Here is a 17,916-nt window from a genome sequence, read left to right on the forward strand (position 1 = left end):
ACTCACTTAGTATAAGGAACCCATTTATGAGAAACCAGTCTCTAGCACAAATTCCAAGTTTGATGCAACAGTAAGAGTTCACCCAAACACGTCCCTCCTCTGGGAGCACATTTCAAAATATCTGGTATGATGGTATTGGTATCGAAATTGTTTGAACGATACCTAGCCCTATGAGCTGCTAGATGTGCCCTTAAGCACTTGTAAAGAGCCGCAAATAGCCACTGCTAACGTGTGACTGACTGACAGTCTGTATCAGTCGTTAAAATGACAGACATGTATTGATCACAGTGCTGAAAGTGTGTTTACATACTGTAGCCCTTCATCATGTACATCAATATGTTTCTGCCCATGTAATTTAGTGTTAATTTATGAAAAAGAAGAAAAAAAATGATTGTGGACATTAGAGACCAATATGTTGACCTTGGTTTGGATCCTGGTATCAAATGTAGATTGATGCAAAGCCTGCAGCAGTGTCAAATTTATAGAAAACAGTGTGGCTATGAGTTACAGGAAAAACCAAGTAGTCAATCAAGTAAATGTGTTGCACTTCAGACAAAGCATAATCCTTAAGCTTTGAAAGCCAAACCTGTTCCTGTAAGTCGTACCAAAGGACATGATATAATTGGAGCCCTCCCCTATCATAAGGTCAGTACAGCAACGTTAGTCTCAATCATCGTCGTCCGTTATTCCACAAGAATTTGGATTGGAAAAGTTTTTTTTTCTCAGTCTATTAAACAACGTTTGTGGAGGGTTAAAAGGAAGCCATTTTGTATCAGATCTCCATCTAACTGGAACCGTTGAGTTTTTTACGGCATGGTAGTCAATCATCAACGGGGCATGGTCTGAAATAACTATGACCCTATCATAGCTATTGTCTTTTTAAGATGACGTAGGATGTGGATTGCACACAGAGCTAGTTTGGCAGGTGTATCATGTCTCTTGGCCTACAGGAGAACAGGGTGGGGCACTTCTGTTGTTTCTTGTTAGAGATGGACTAATGTTTGATGTAAATGCATCACTTCTGGGAGACAAAAACTGTTCATACAGTAGTATGTGATTCAAGAGATAGAAATAAAAAGAAGTCCACAATAGATTTAGCCTTAGTCACCTAACAGTGAAATTTGGAAATTGCACGACATGAATGGGATGCCTTAAATACCTTGTCATTTAGGACTCAAGCACCTGGATCCCAGTGGATGTCACCAACAGCAACAATTTGTTTACAGTATCTAATGAAAAAGGACAAAGACAAAAAACATCGACACATAAAGCAAACATGACAAACACTAACAACAAACTGGTTTGTAAAGGAAAAATTCCTCTAGCACCTCAACATCAGAATATTTGTGGAATTATCTGATTAAAGCTAATACCAGTAGAATTTGAAAGAACTTTGATAAACCCTTGCAATTTATTTCTGATACCGTTTTAAGGCATTGGTCCTTGCCCACTTCCCTTCATCAGTGAGAAATCAGAGAGCTCAGACAGCTGTGGATTACATGGTGATCTACAACACTACACAACCATAATACTGTACATTGCCCATGGAAATTATAAATAGAACAGACAAGATTTTTGATTTGTCAGTGAATACTTCACAAACTAAATAAATGGGGTAGTAATGTATTAAGTTTAGGATATACTAAAATAGCAACGCTCCTATTTGCCAAGTTAGTCCTGCCTGAGGACACAAGAAGCATAGATGGAAACACAATATCAACGACTTTTTACCATAAGAAAGTCTCAGTAATTGTCATACATGTTGTGGTGAACTTACAATTTGACAAGAATTGGAATGAGATAATGATCCCACTGTTCTCATTTTGCTACTAAAGACTGCAATAGTGCAACATACATTGTAAATCAGCTAATTTTACGGAAATATTTCAACTCTATGAAAGTAATCCTGCTCGTCTAAAAAAACAATCTGAACAAGACACAGCTTTGAAATGTGGCATAATCTTGCTTCTCAGGTCAGAGCACAACAACACAGAGTATTGTCCGTGTGTGTCTGGAAAAGCATTAGCTTTGCCAGCTGATCTGAGACAAACTGAACTAGCTAAAAGATAGAATCATCTCTCCACTATCCTCATCGAGCACAATGGAGCTATAGAGCAGGAAAGAGGGAGGGATAAAAACAGGCCAGAAAAAGAGGGGAAAGACAGAGAGCCACAGAGAAATTTTGACTTATTCATAGGATCTCCCAATCAGCTGCAAACACATTCGACTGCACTGACACCCATTAGTTTCTGCTCCACTTCCTCTTGGGCGCCTTTATCCTCATCTCATCTATTTGGGATACTGAATCTTGCCAAACAAAAGTTCCTTTTCGTCACACATTAGAAAAGAGCAAGAGAAGCGTCAATTTTCAAAATGGGGGTGTTGGCACAGTGGGGGAGGGGGGCATTGCAGCTACACCAACAGCCTCATCTCCTTTTCAGCTACTTGCCTTTCATTCAAATAGCCCCATTGCTAGTGCAGCCATACTGTGAAACCACAGGAGATGGGTGAAGGAAATTACCTGCACCTTGTTTACATGAGTTCTATCAATGAGGAAGTACTTTGTCCTGCACACAATAAGGTATGCACTTCTGCATCAGGAATTGTATGCTCATAAATTAATTAATATCTAAAAAAAAATAAAATAAAAAAAAGTAGCTGATTTCCATTCTGTATACATTACTCAAATCTGACAGTGACTCTAGTATTTCTCTGTAAACTTTAATTCACTGGGGGTGACATTTTAACTGGCCTTTCTCATCAAACTGAGAAGGGAAAAGCTTATTTCTAAACATCTCTATGCAGTCAAAGAAATTAAGTAATAGAGTTGCTAGTTTGCCGTTATTGTCTATTACTTGGCTAATTAGGTATTAGTAATACCAGTCTCACTGTTCCATGTCCTGGACAGTATGTTCCTTTGCTCTGCTAATAGACTCTGCAGAACACAGTGAAAACTAAACTTGGCTTGTTCTCAGACTGTTGTCAAATATGACACTGTGATCAAACACAAAAGACGAGTACTCACTGCAGTTAAAAGGTGTGTTCGTTTATTGACATCAGCACAGAAAGGAGATACCAAAGCCCGTCTACGGAAATCCGTTCCACTCCCTATTCAGCCCAATTGTACCTACTTTGGTTGCAGTTCCACCAGAGTTCCACTGGGGGTGATCGCGGTCCAGTGCTAAATGAATGGGACTCTATGGAGCTAGACGGCTAAATTTGTCTCTTTTGCCTGATTGTCGTTGAGAAATCTCAGATTTGATTGTAGTTTTTGCAAGTTCAACATGGATTATAGGTCAAAAGTTGAATGAACGAATACTTATGCCCTTTCGATTTCTTACAGGTTGAGTAACACCCATAACATGCTAGCATTCTGCTAATGAATGCTGATTGGTCAGTGAAGGATTACGATGGGAGATCCCGCTTGACGGCATCCGAAGCAGAACCAGAATGTCAGAGTGAATATTTCGGCGTGGTCTTCAAAACATTAGCAAACCTCTTTCTAGCACGTGTATCAACAGGGAGAGCCTAACCTGTCAGCTGTGTTGTCGATGCTTCGAGAGAACAAAGAGCTTGCCGTAAAGCAGTATCTCTGGCCGTATGCGTGTATGACGTCATTGACATTTTAAGAGGCTTTTTTAGAACAAAAAAGCCACTTTAAAAAAAATCTAACACCCAGCAGTGTGTATTTTCTTAGCCTCCGCTTTCGAATGCAACATTCAAATTACTAGACAAAAAATGATATCCTGAGAAAAGTGGATTTTGAGGGGTATAGCTCCATAGAGTCCCATTCATTCTGCACTGGCCTGTGAGCGCCCCTATATGGAACTCTGGTGGAACTGCAACCAGTTCAGAAGCCGGAAGTAACGAGAGAGTGGAACTTCTTCCCTTATTAGAAATTCTTTGGAGATACTCTCAGATCAAGGTGGGAACGGATTGGACTTGTAAGTTCTTTAGCACTAGTGGTAAACACAGAGCTATGGGGCGGCCTCTATCTCACCCAGTAAGAGCGTGTGCCCCATGTTGGCTGAGTCCTTTGCAGCGGCCCAGGTTTGAATCCGACCTGCGGCCCTTTGCTGTGTGTCATCCCCTCTCTTTCTCTCCCCCTTTCCTGTCTGTCCACTGTCACTATCAAATAAAAGGGAAAAGCCCCCCCCCCAAAATAATCAAACCCACCACTTTGCCTGTGCACACATGCTAGATTCTTTATCATTTGAATTATACCGCCAGCCTTAGCTAACAGTGAGCTGTTCACATTTTGGACTAAACTATAGCTTGGGAAATCCTTTTACAAGTTAACACAGGCGTGATTCCACCCAAAACACAATGACGGTAGTCTGAGGCGTTCACATATGTGGCACATGTTTGTGCCAGTGCAGCCACTGATTGTGTGAAACAAGTAGCAACAACAAATCACTATCTCCATGAGCAACAACAATAACATTATGGATCCTCGGATCGTAAACGAGACAAAATGTATAATTTTTTATGAGGGCATGTCAGCCTGGGAGACATGAATAGATTACAGTCTGTTTGTCTTTGAGGACAGACCGCGGTCCATGGAAATGGAGCTGATGCAGCAATTTGAATATTGAGCAGGGAAAGATATCTGATCAAGAACACTTATAAGACTTATAAGCACCTCACACAAGATGTGTGTGAGGTGCATGATGCATTGAGACCAGATTTGAGCTGCAATCCATCTAAACTGGATGTACACACAAACTAGTATAATATGAATAAAGGGTGATGGGTCTAAGTCTGTTCAGAGGGATGCTCATCACTCCAGATTATCGGGAAATCAATCCTGTGCAACCTGACTCATGAAATTGGTTATTATCAGTTTTTGTTAACTCTGACTTTTCCAATCCAGCCATGAAACATGGACAAACAGTCCATTACATTCAACATACAGACCCAGATTAATTAAGGATAGAATTTCGGCTAAGGTCAATGTACTGATCTTCTTGGGGAATTACGTATTTACAGTGCCAAACGTAATATGATTAGCTCCAAAAAGGATCCAAAACGTAACAAGAATCGGTCAGAAAAATAATATTTATAAAATAGTGTCAAATCAATGAGTGTATAAAAATGGCTGCATGTTCTGCAGCGAATATGAATGAACATGAATATGGATGAACCAGGTTGCACTGAGCCAATCACTGTCCCAACCCTTATAAACAATTCTTTCTCAGTGCATTTTATTTGAAACCGTATACCATATAATTCAGTGATGATTTAACCCTTGTGTTGTCTTCCTGTCAACCTTGAAAAAGGCTGAACTTTTTTTGACCAAGGGATAATATAACTGGACTAGCCAACTGCAATTTGACAGAAGCCCAGTTTCATAGCCAGAATTTGCCTAAACATACAGCCACATCATATATGTAATCAAATACATAAAGTTGGTTAAAAATACTGCATCTGTGTTTATACCACTCCATTTACTTGACAATTTTCCTTACAATGGGGGTATCTGGCAAAGGATGAGCACACAGGGTATTATAATTTTCTTTAGCATGTCTCGTTAATAAGGCAGGCCCATATAAAATCCATGCTGATGTTTCGCTGTTGTGCTGAGGTACTGCTTGACTCTGTGCCCAAGCCAGCGCAGAGTTAAGCTCCTCAGACCGCTTATCATGTATAGACAGCCTGAAGACAATGCATTGCCCAGCCTACAGCACATCAAATCAGTTATGCTATACAGTATGAAGGCTGCTTCTAGCAGAGATATGACGCACATCTGTAGCTGATATTACAGCAGACCATTTCTTGCGGGGTTCACTTCTAAGAACTTTTCTTTCCTCTTTGGTAATCAAAACCCTTTCAAAAGTCATCCATTACATAAATGTCTTAATTTCATACCAGTCATTTATTTCACATTTTCCATGCGTTATGTAGGGGGGATTGGAGCTGTTACAGCATGCTCCTCTGTGGTGTCTTAAGCAGCCAGTAGACATAAAACTGAAGAAGGATTTGGCTTTATGAACATATCTGCTGATAAACAGCAAGACTGAATGAGGCAGAGACAGATGTTCCCCTAACTGGGTCACAGAAGCAGGCAAATCATTAGTGAGAAACTGAATGCAAAGACGTATGTTAAAACTGATAGAACAGCATGTCAAATAGCATGCACATTTTTTTTCCCCCCACAAATACTGTCTCAAAATACAGACTCACTAACCTTGTTCTGGACCTGAATGAAAGGCCTGTATTGCACTTAATAGGCTATTCATTCAATATTGATATCTACTTTGTGTAGATAAGGTACATTACCTGCTATTTGTTAAGCCAGCTTTTATAGCCAGTGGGCAACAGACCAAGAAAGAAAATCCATGAACATTGGCTTGTATCTTGGACTGATTTATCATTATGAAAAACAAAGTGGTAGGTAAATATGCTGCACACCCACAGACCTTCGCCAGATTGTCAATCAAAATCACCACAAGTGTGTTGACAAAATACACATAGGCTAAATCAATACACCTAAAGACATATCTTCAAGAACAGTCAAAACAAATCAATCTCTTAAAGAGCAGACACATTTGGTATAGAGAGCTGTGTCAGTGCTTTTTATACAGCATGAGCAAGGTCAGTGTGACTGCAACATTGCTATAAATTATAAATATTAGCTTGCGACATCCCTAGTCTGAATTTAGCCTGTTCCAGATCAAGTTAGCTGTGCAACTTTAGTTACCATGGTGATCTACCCTTATGAATTAAGCAGCTCAGTTGAAACTTAGTTAAATATTTGCTCACAAATCCCATGCAATCATCAGGGGGCACATGCGCATCTATACAACTTAGTGGGTCCAAGATAACAAATATCTTCACAAAAAGATGAAAAAAAAAAACATACCTGCACACTGTCAACTTGTTCCCAGTTCTTCTTCCTTTATTCTACATGACCATGACAAAGCTTTGACCATAAATGGTCTTCCTCAGGTGGCTGACTAATCCCATAACCTTGCTTTATCACATGACAAAAACTGTAGTCACTGCCCGCAATCAAATCATTCGTTGTTTTTCAATCTGCTGCATGCTTTCACCTGCTTTAAGATGTAGAACAAACAATTCTTGGCAGCCAAACACTTACCACCGGCCTCTGCAGAGAATCAGAAAGATCATGGAAAAGCCATGGAAAGACTCAAAAGAAAACACTACACGGACAAACTCCTACCCAAACCAGTCGGCACACATGCATAAACACTGCATTTTACTAATAGCTTAAACAAAGATGTTGCACCAGTTCAAACACTAAACCGGTGTGCAGAGTGGAGCGCTGAACAGAAGTTGGCTGAAAATGTCAACACCATGTTTAACCTCTCGCTCTTGTTGCCAAACTGGAATAGATGTGACACACAGCAGAAATGGAAGAGGCGAGCGGCGTCCTCCCCTCAGTTACTTATAAAGCAAAACATGTATGACTACGTAGGTAAGAAAAGTTCCATTTACAGTTATCAAACGAGGCACAGGACATTATCTTTAGCAGCCGCAATGAGGTGATAACATTTCTATGGACTGTTACACTGTTGTTGTTTCTGGGGAATTTGAAACGACAACAAAGAAGCTGCTGATGCCAAGAACTTAAAATCATCTAAATTAATTACTTGGGTGGACCTCCAACTGACATAAGTTATGTTAAAATGGGGCTTATTTAAAAAGATATGAGGGTAATATTACCATAGTCCAATTGGACTAGTTTGTTACAGTTCTCAAGAGCACAATCTTTACAATGACATATTGCTTCCCACATGTTGAGAATGTATTGGTGGTGGTGTGGTGTTAATATAAAACAAAACGCACTAATACATTACAGTATTAAACAATGAATAGATCCTTAAACTGTACTGGCAATGGGACAGCTTACACTGAGTGTTGGTGCCCTTTAATATCCTTATTTAAAAATCTGTCATAGTCAGAGGTGCAACAAACAATCTACACTATTGATTCATTTGCAGATTATTTTCTCCATTAGTCTTTTAAACTATAAATGTCACAAATTGATGAAAATGCCCATCACAATTTTCTAAAGCCCAAGGTCTTCAGGCTACTGTTTTGGCCAGACAACAGTATAGCCTACCAAACAGGGAAAAAAAGCAGCAAGGAGGGCATTAAGTCATATTTGGTTGACTTGAAGAATGACACAAAAAATTCACTGATTTTCAAAATAGTTAAGGTTTTCTGTCCATCGAGTTATCGATTAATAGATCATTTCAGCTCTATGTGAATCATTAAAAAGAAAACGAAGCTAGCCCATTAACGATTGGAAAATAAACACATGCACAGCTTGCTTTGCATGCACCTGCTACAAGAGGGAAAGGGGGCATGGGCTGCTTACACAACAGAAAACCCAAGTCTCACAACTTGCCAAATTTCTCATTGTCTTTTTAGTAAATAAACATCAAATCTTTATTAAAAGCAAATCCATTCAAGTGCACCAACTGAACACATTCGGTCTGCAAAAAAAAGTGTTAATGATGTAAGGACAATCTTATGGTAACCTATTAAAGACTTAGCTTAAAACTAATTTTGGACTGACAACTTTTTTTTTTTTTTTTTTTTCCCCCAATAACTGTGCCATCAATACTGAAAACTGTGACACAAAGACTAAAATCACCTTCTAGCTGCAATATATTACAAACAAAATACAAATTGGTACATTCACAGAGAAAAACGCTACTGCCAGACAACACCGGCTCATTTCTTAACTTGACGGCATTGTCTCACAGGTTTCTTCCCCATCGCAATAAACCATCAACGTCACGCGAGTATTTAGTCATTAAACAAGTGTTCTGTGGTCCACGTCAACAGCTTCATTGTTGACCCATTGCTCGAGCATATTTCTCTAGGGTAGAAAAAAAAAAAAAAAGCACAGGAATCGGTTCAAGCCAAGGCTAGACTTGCTGAAGTTGGAGAAGGAAATGTGCACTTATATGGTCACACATGCAGAAATATTAATAAAGATGAAAAAAAAGAAGCTTCCCTATGTGATACAAAGTGTCATTAGTCAAACACACCTACAGTCGCAGCGATACTCACACAATACATCTGCTAATAGCACTGTGCTCAGCAGTCGTTCGACACCGGTGGGAAGAAAAAAAAAAAGTCCATTCAATACTACTTCTTTATGAAATCCCACCCTTCTGACCCTCTTATGAAATCAAACAGCCGTTCTCTCCTTAACTGATATCCCATTGGTTCACAGTTCAGGATGATAACACTGTGTCCCTTTTCTCAACAGGAATTACTTCACCTTAAAGGAAGTAAAGATACCATTTCATTAGGCTTTTAAAAAGGGTATTGCCAGGCTGGTGGAAACCAGGCTGAGTTTAGAACTGTGGAACAAAACAGCTTGGGGGTTGTTTAGGAAAAACATGGTTTTAACCTAGGCGACCTACATTTAAGCCTTCAAGAGTTTTATTTGTCCAAGTCAAAGTGTGATGGAGAGATATGGGGAAAAAAAAGAAAAAATCACAATGGAAGCATTGTGGATTTTGGATTAACCATTATGGAGCCAGGGTAACATTTTTGGGTGTATAATGAAGATAAGGAAACATGGCTTTGCCACTTTTGTTGAAGGCTTTTGTCAAATCTTTGCTTTCTTTCCATCTACAAGTGTCACAACAAACTGTTGGGCAAGTGTATCTGTAACAACACTATTTTGGCACTAGTGTGAGACAAGAACAGTGCAGTACAGGGCCTTTGTGTGAGTGAACCTTATCTTCCATTCTAGGCAGGGTTTGTTGTAAATGATCATAGGAGGAACTTGACCAAATGAAATGTTTCACAAACACCTCAACGGAAACAAACCATTGCATTAAGACTCTGTGCACGTTTCTGTGATTTATGCAGTCTGTATATTGAAGATCAGTCTTGCATATTATTAGATGAATGATCAAATTTGCAATGTGGAAAGGAGGGCAGAAGAATAATACAACAATGTATTATACAGTTTGAGGAAATTACCCCAAACTATGGAGGCCTTGAAATGTTATGCTATGCATATCATCAGTCAATATTATGAATAGGCTAACTAGATAATCATCTACAAACAGCTGGCCACCAGCTCTCCGACTATGGGCCTACAACAATGACAAGTGGCTGCTGATATGGCCTAGTCTTTGTTTATATTTTACAACAGCTAGGATGGCCTTTGAAGGCTACTCATGAACTGTTTTACTACATGACAATGCCAGGCATCAAATCCAAGGTTTGATTTTCAAGGCAGCAAAAGCATTCTCTGTATTCAAATAAGCAGGCTGGAGGACATCCAGCTGCCTAATGTATGTACCTGCAGAGTGTACATAAAGAAGCCCATCCTGTCACTTCAAACGGTTAGTTGAGATGGGTTTGTATTGTAATGTCAGATATTCAACAGAGACGTGTAGATGTCAGTTTACAATCAGAACGCTTTTGGTTTATAGCCAACACTGCAAGCATAATGTCACGCTGCCATTGGTGTGTTGAAACCACAAAGCATTCACGGATGTAATTCAGATAAATCATTTTTTTTTTTTTAAATGAACCACTCGCTTGCTATTATGTTCACCTGAACGTTATTTGCTCTTGATTTTCTGAGATTTCTGAGGGCTGCTTCTCTTGACCACATTTCTCAGAGAGATAATTAACAAACAGTAAAAAAAATAAATAAAAAAACAAGTCGAGGGGCATGGATGGATGGCCCAGCTGAAATTCCTAAAAAAAATAAAAATAAAAAAAATCCCACCTAGAGACTAGCTAACCCTAACCTATCTCAAATCTTAACAGGATTAAATAACATTGGATTTAAGTGGTGATAGTAATCTGATTAGTGAAGTGGTGAGAAAATGAAAACGCCGATATGTTGAGTGTACAGCAGCACACCACTAATCCCTCGTCCGTCGAAGCGCTGAAGGTGCTCCGTAACAAAAGATGTGACTCCTGCTGCTGTTGTTGCAGTGCAGCTGTTACACTAACGACATTGGGAATGGCAGTCAAATAAACCCAGGTTATTGACTTTAACATGTAACGTTGGTAGACTGCGTTATATTGGATACTGGTGGCTCCGAATAGATAAGAGGCAGCTAAGCAACATTGCAACTGGGCAGCCATGTACAGCTGTTGACCGAAAGCAGACAGCTGCTTAAATCTCTTGTTGCCGTGCAAAACTCACTCTTATATTAAAACAATAATATAACGTATAACTATTACTACATTTATACCGTCCATAAAATGCTTTATCATTGTAATTTCTGTGTTAAAATTGTCTGACTTAGACTCAAATCGGACAGAGCTAGGATGGGACCGATATTACGCTACGCAGCTAGCAGTGATGTTAGCATGTTGTGTGGGGCCCCACAGACAGAAACAGTAATTTGCGCAAACAAAGAGACTTACCTGGATTACTGTCGAGTCAGCGTCTCATTTAATGATGTCCAGATTATGGGCAGGATGTTACTATCCAACAAAAAGTGTCGAGACGTGGGCACTAGTCTCACAGCTTTGCTTGACTGTAGTTTAATAGGGGTGTGCTAGTGTTAGCAGCTAGCTAATGTTGCCCCCTTAAAGAGCAACTCGAAGCTGGCCCAGTACGCACATTCTCCTCTGCAAGCCGTCCTCAAGTTGTTTAACGATGTCGTCTCCAGTTGTTTTTACACTCTAAAGTGTTTACCTTACTCAAACTAACTAACCGAAACGTGAAGACAGGAGAAAAATGTTCCTTAATTGGTAAGACTTAATGACACAGAGCATTAAAAAAAAATCCAAAATGTCCACGACATTCAGCAAGGAAATACAAAAGGCAAAAATGCGTTCGACCTCCGACAGAGCGAAACCTTTTCATCTAGAGTATGCCGCACCCAGATGTTTGTAGTCATAATTTCCTTTTCTTTTAATGATGAAGCTTTGACATTGTAGAGTGAAGCTACATTGAGTCTGAGAACAACGTGAAGCAGTGGGTTTCTTCTCTGCGACCTCTCTGTCTACATGTAGGAGTAGGCTGTCCACCAGAAGTCGCCTTCCCAGCTACACCGAGCCCCCGTGATGATGCTTTCACTATCTCACCCATACACTTTGAGTGAATCCCTGTATCTTCCCCCAATCCATTTGCTTGACAATATTTTCTTACCCTCTGATTAGGTCGAAGATAAATATTCACACAGACTAGAAGCAGGCAAAAACATACATTTAAGTTGAAGTCAATCTACATGTATACCTAAAGGTGTTTTCACTATTTACAACAGTTTGACCATTCATGGCAATCAAAAGTATTTGTGAGTTTATTTAAATATAATGTTGGAAGTCTTAGTACAGAAAGTGTTATGCCAAGGATAACTATGAGAACATTCACTTTTCTTTACTGTGTTAAACTCACATACCAGCATTTGCTATCATGTGGCGCCCCCTGGTGTATATGAAGAGTTCATTTGCAAAAATAGATCAAAGCCATTCTTAAAATGAATAAATCAACCGTTAGATTCAATCAATCAATTGTATTTGTCACATGAAATCGTACGAGGTACATTTCCAGTGAAATCCTTTAACTTGTGCACGATTCATCCTAAAGCAGAATGTGGCCATCAGATTGACATTTCCTTGAGTGCACAAAAATACATGATTTATGAAAATGTAAAAAAAAAAGAAGGAAAAAAAAGGAAAAAGATACTAACAACACAACCCATCAGCAGTCTGATATTCCCTGGATTGTATTCACTAAACATTTTTTTTTATTTAATTGAATAAATAAAAACATATTTCATTTAGCAAATGAACCCTTCATAAATAATGGTATTCCTTGCAGGGGAATTTTAAATAAGCAGGTCCCCAAAATATGTAAAACCCTTCTTGCACAATATGGCAACAATCATTTATTGAGCAGTGGAAGCTCAGTCCATAGGGACTTGGCTTGGGAACCAGAGGGTTGTGGGTTCAAATCCTTACTGTAGACTTGTAGCTGAAGAGGTGCCAGTTCTCTACCTTGAGCAAGACACCAACTGCTTGGGGCAACTATAATGGGCAGCCCCCTCGCTCTGACATCTCTCCATTAGTGAACGTATAGGTCCTGTTTGTCCATGAGTGTGTATTTAGCACCTATATGTAATCAACACTGGGGATCATAAAAGTATATATTCTTCTAATATGGTTCTGGAGATATTTCATCACAGCAGCCTAATTCCCTTTAAAGGAGGGGACTGATATAGACATATCACAGCCATTCACAGTAAGGTTTTGTAAGCCATCTTAACTTAACACATGCAGTTTAAGGTTCTATACTGAATGTAAGACATTACACATTTTCAAATCTTTCTTTAGCTTTAACAAAGCATCCAATCACTACATGTCTATATCTTTCTATGTCTATATCTTTCAATGTTTTAACATAACATGAATGGAAATGTGTTGCATTGTCTGCCTCTACCTTTAAGAGGGGGCTGCAAAACAGGACAATAAAGCTCCAAAAGATGTAATGACCATTTTCTTTGCATACCCATCTCCAACTGCTTTGGTTATCTTTACAAAAGCTTCATCACTTCAAAAAAATTAAATTTTTTACAATGATAACTTACAGCTGTGCACACACTGAGACATTTTCCACATGTCACATTAAAAGCGAAGGCATAAATAATGAAATTAATGCTGGCAGAATTCCATTTTAGCTGCTTTGTTTTAAGGGTCATGGTATTGTGCATGTTGTCTTTTGCCATGGCTTAATGGGACGCTTGAATAGATTAGTAACACATGTGAAAAAGGCCAATTGTACATAACATCATAAGACCCTCAATGATCTACTGTACATTTTAACTAGAGATGTTCCGATACCAGTATCGGTATTGGCTCCGATACTGCCTAAAACGCTGGTATCGGGAAGTACTGGAGTTTATGCACCGATCTGATACCACGTAATAAAGCCCTAAAGAAAAAATACGTTAAAGTAGTTTATTTATGTTCTTTTTCCGTTATAACTGACTGTCAAACTGCAGAATAAAAGAAACTTCTGTGGCATTCATGTTTCACAAAGAGTTTAACCTGAGCCAGACCGACAACAAAGATAGAAATAATATCACATCTATACAGGGATAGTAGTATACAGCTGTTATACATCATATCATCCATACAGGGATAGTAGTATACAGCTGTTATACATCATATCATCCATACAGGGATAGTAGTATACAGCTGTTATACATCATATCATCCATACAGGGATAGTAGTATACAGCTGTTATACATCATATCATCCATACAGGGATAGTAGTATACAGCTGTTATACATCATATCATCCATACAGGATAGTAGTATACAGCTGTTATACATCATATCATCCATACAGGGATAGTAGTATACAGTTGTTAAAACATAATAAAATATATGACACACTGGTATCGGATCGGTACTCGGTATCGGCCGATACGCAAGTTCAGGTATCAGAATCGGTATCAGGAAGCAAAAAATGGTATCGGACCATCTCTAATTTGAACAAATACCAACATGCAGTATTAATACACTTCAAGCAAAGCCATGTTTCTACTGACATAGCCCTGCTGCATTCAGATAATTAAAATATACCTTGCTTTGACAAAAAGACTCTTAAAGAATATATCAAATTACAACGTCTGCGTTTCCTTTGACTTAATCAGTCCTTTGCACTGAAAGAAGGCATCCTGGCATGGGCCACGGCCAAGGAAGGTTTTCAGCATGTCCATGCCATCCACAGAGCCACCAGTTTCCAGAATCACCCTTCTGTACTCTTGTCCAACCTGATAAAGACATTTTCCACAAAAAAATTAAACTGGATAATTTTATATATATGTATGAAGTACAGTAATAATCACACCTACCTTTGGATTCATAATGCCTTCCTTTTTAAAACGACTGAAATAAATGTCCATGGAGTAGACCTCACTCCACAGATAGCTGTAGTACTGGCCATCATATCCTCCAACCAAGTGGCTGAAACTGGCTGTCATATTGGTACCTGCAGAGAACAGATCTTTGTCATCACATCAAAATCGCCTTTGTTACAAATCATGAACACACGTTCCAAAAAGAAAAGGTCAAACACAAACCATGCCTGCCTATTGCATCTGGAATTTAACAATTTAAGTATTTATTCATCCTCATACGAGAGAATAAAAATCTTCATGCATATATTATATTTCTCTAAATATTGTACATGCCTAAATGTGCCTTGCAATGCTTCTGCTGCTAATGCTACTGACCTGGCGTAGCAGGAACACCCAGGATTTCCTTACAGTGCTTTGCAAACACCTCAGCTGTATCTGCATGAGGGCTGCTGTGCAGCGACTGGTCCACTTTACCGAGGACTACCTGACGCAGGTTCATCAGTCCTGAAGAGAATAAAGACATCAACAGAGACTGTTGATTTATGTATACATTATTCTATAGTTTTCATTTTGTGTGAAAATGTGTCTGACCAGTGTTGGCGACTCTGGATGCAATCAGTTTGTCGAGTAGATTGTCTGGGATTGGGGTGCCATCCTTGTAGTGGCGAGACATTCTCCTCAGAGGCTCTTTCTCCCAAACCCAGTTCTCAAGCATCTGCGAAGGCACCTCCACAAAGTCTGTCTCCACCAAGGTTCCACTGAATTCTGAGAAAGTGGTCTGAAAAAAAAAACACAGGACTAGTTTACGCTCACCTGTTCTAATGATACACAATATGCAAATTACGCTGATGACATATCCACAGTGGCCTACCTTAGAACAGAGCTCGTGCATAACATGACCAAACTCGTGAAAATAAGTCTCCACTTCATGGTGCTGGAGAAGCGAGGGACAACCTTTTCTGGACTTGGTAAAGTTAGCCACCATAGCCGCCACTGGAAGTCTGCGTTTTCCATCAGGTCCTCTGCAGCCAGGCTGGAGCCCAAAGCAGGCTGCATGGCCATACTTTCCTTCCCTGGTGGAGGACAAGGTTGCAAATGTCACGCAGCAATGCGGAATCTGACCATTAACACAAATTACATTACAAGATGAAGAGCTCTAGTCACCGATTTTTCTTGGAATTTAAGATTAAAATGCCACACATTCCCTATTTCCAGCTTCTCAGCTGTGAAGATATGCTACTTTCCTCCATCTGATGTGGAATATCTTTGGATTCAGACAAAATTCTCTGGGAAATTGTAATCGGTGGTTATCACAATTTGCGGACATTCTAAAGACGTAATAATCAATCAAAGACCCAAAAAAAATAATCAGCACATTGATCAATGATGGAGCTAATTGTAGTTGCAGCCCTAAAAGTGACACATTCTCTACCTTGGATGCAAGTCCAGGTAAAACTGGCCAATCTCCTCTCCTGTTTCAGTGTCCAAGGCTGAATAAAGCTTGACATTTTCATGCCACACATGAGCTTGCTCCACCTCGTTGAAAGTGAGACCCAGCAGCTCCTGGTAGATTCCAAACAGTCCTTCTGTCACCACGTCAAGCGGGAAATACTCAATCAGTTTATCCTTGTTCACGGCAAACTTGCACTGCTCCACTTGATTCATGTAGTAGGGCAAGTCCCAGGCATTGATCTGTCCATCAAACTGGTAGCCCTTCATCAAGCACTCGCGCTTCTTTAGTGCAAGAATATATTTCCTCTCCTTGATTCCAATGGGCTTAAGTGTTTCATAGAATGTGTCTGTAAAGCAAAAAAAAAAAAAAAAACACAGTTCAATTATGTACACCCTGTATTTTCATAATTTCATCATGTCTTATTTCTGCCTTAATTCAAAGCAATACGTCTTCCTACCTTTTCATATAAATCAGCTCAGAGTGAAATATTTTCAAATCTAAAACAGTTTCAGTGGATTTTTTAATAGACCAATCACATAATAATGACTCCCACTGTTAAATTCTATACATTTCTTATCATCAATTATGTCCCTTCCATATAGATTTGTACTCTAATAACAAGATACTGACCACACTCATCAGAACCCTTTCCACTTTGTGATATATGACCATGAACATTACTGTATGTAACACTACATAAGAGGCATGTAGTGTAGCATTCACTACATGACATCCAATAGGCATGAGGTGTAGCATTTCTCTTCTAGCTGAGTACCGTCCATCCGTCCAAATAAGTTTATTTTTCTAATGCAAAGCGGTTATCAGATTGCATGAGTCTTCATCTTAAATTACACATGTTGTATGTGTGCATGTGCATGTCTGAGAGGCAATAGGTCAAAAGGTGTCATACCAAGAAAGTCAGATACATTGCTTGCATTCTTGGCCATGTTAATCTCCAGCACATAGTTTGCATGGCAACTGTAACCAAGTAAGTCTGCGACATTTGCTTTGAGTTGTATCAATTCTTCGAGGATCGCTGTGTTGACCTGGGAAAAAAAATAAATAGGGAAGGGAAGTAGATTAAGATATGCAGATCAGCTAATGTATACAATATGAACATTTGACACACTATCTAATTTTGCTTATTTAAAAAGTTGTCATCCTCCAGATTTCAGTCCTGGCTGATTTGACGACACCTGTGGTTACAGGTGGGAAGCAAACACTCCCTGAGCAGCTACTTTGTCAGACATACAACAGAAGAGCAGCTGGCGTATCTGTTTACAGCGCAGCCAAACAAACTCACATTGTTTTAAAAAGAGAGGTCAGTCAATAATTTACCCTTTCCCCATCATTCTGTGAGCAAAGGTCTGATTTCAAGCTGCACACGGCACAAGCAGCTTTCCACACAACAGCAGTGCACCGTCAAAGGAGTTGGTTACCAGGTGTGCATCCTGTCACCTGCAAATGTTCATGTAACAGCTCACCGAGGCTGCTTACTCTTGTACCTTGTGTGAATGCTTTTAAGATCACATTTAGATCCCATTACTCAGGACTATTATCATTTACGTTATTGTATATGTTCACAATGTTGTATATATACAGTCACCTAAAGGATTATTAGGAACACCATACTA

The 17,916-nt window shown here is 39.3% G+C and overlaps 2 protein-coding genes across 6 annotated transcripts in view; both read right to left on the reverse strand.

Moving 5' to 3' along the window:
- erbin (erbb2 interacting protein) overlaps positions 1 to 12,043 on the reverse strand; it is a 53,281-nt gene extending 41,238 nt beyond the window's left edge. For 2 of the 5 annotated variants that reach the window (XM_078272247.1, XM_078272243.1), the window contains exons 1-2: positions 11,383 to 12,042; positions 1,160 to 1,229 (exon numbers count right to left, since the gene is read on the reverse strand). The gene's annotated coding sequence lies outside the window, so the exon portion shown is untranslated. Of the gene's footprint in view, positions 1 to 1,159; positions 1,230 to 11,382 lie in introns of all 5 variants that reach the window. The other 3 variants (XM_078272245.1, XM_078272246.1, XM_078272244.1) reach the window with 3 other exon arrangements.
- A 286-nt stretch (positions 12,044 to 12,329) lies between these two features.
- The window catches only part of nln (neurolysin (metallopeptidase M3 family)), a 10,353-nt gene continuing 4,766 nt past the window's right edge, over positions 12,330 to 17,916 (reverse strand). The window contains exons 7-13 of the mRNA XM_078272196.1: positions 17,193 to 17,328; positions 16,262 to 16,628; positions 15,701 to 15,902; positions 15,421 to 15,607; positions 15,205 to 15,333; positions 14,824 to 14,960; positions 12,330 to 14,742 (exon numbers count right to left, since the gene is read on the reverse strand). Of these exons, the coding sequence (XP_078128322.1) occupies positions 14,590 to 14,742; positions 14,824 to 14,960; positions 15,205 to 15,333; positions 15,421 to 15,607; positions 15,701 to 15,902; positions 16,262 to 16,628; positions 17,193 to 17,328 (1,311 nt within the window). The 3' untranslated portion in view covers positions 12,330 to 14,589. The remainder of the gene's footprint in view (positions 14,743 to 14,823; positions 14,961 to 15,204; positions 15,334 to 15,420; positions 15,608 to 15,700; positions 15,903 to 16,261; positions 16,629 to 17,192; positions 17,329 to 17,916) is intronic.

The sequence above is a fragment of the Sander vitreus genome, chromosome 16 (genome assembly GCF_031162955.1).
Source record: "Sander vitreus isolate 19-12246 chromosome 16, sanVit1, whole genome shotgun sequence".
Lineage (NCBI taxonomy): Eukaryota > Metazoa > Chordata > Actinopteri > Perciformes > Percidae > Sander > Sander vitreus.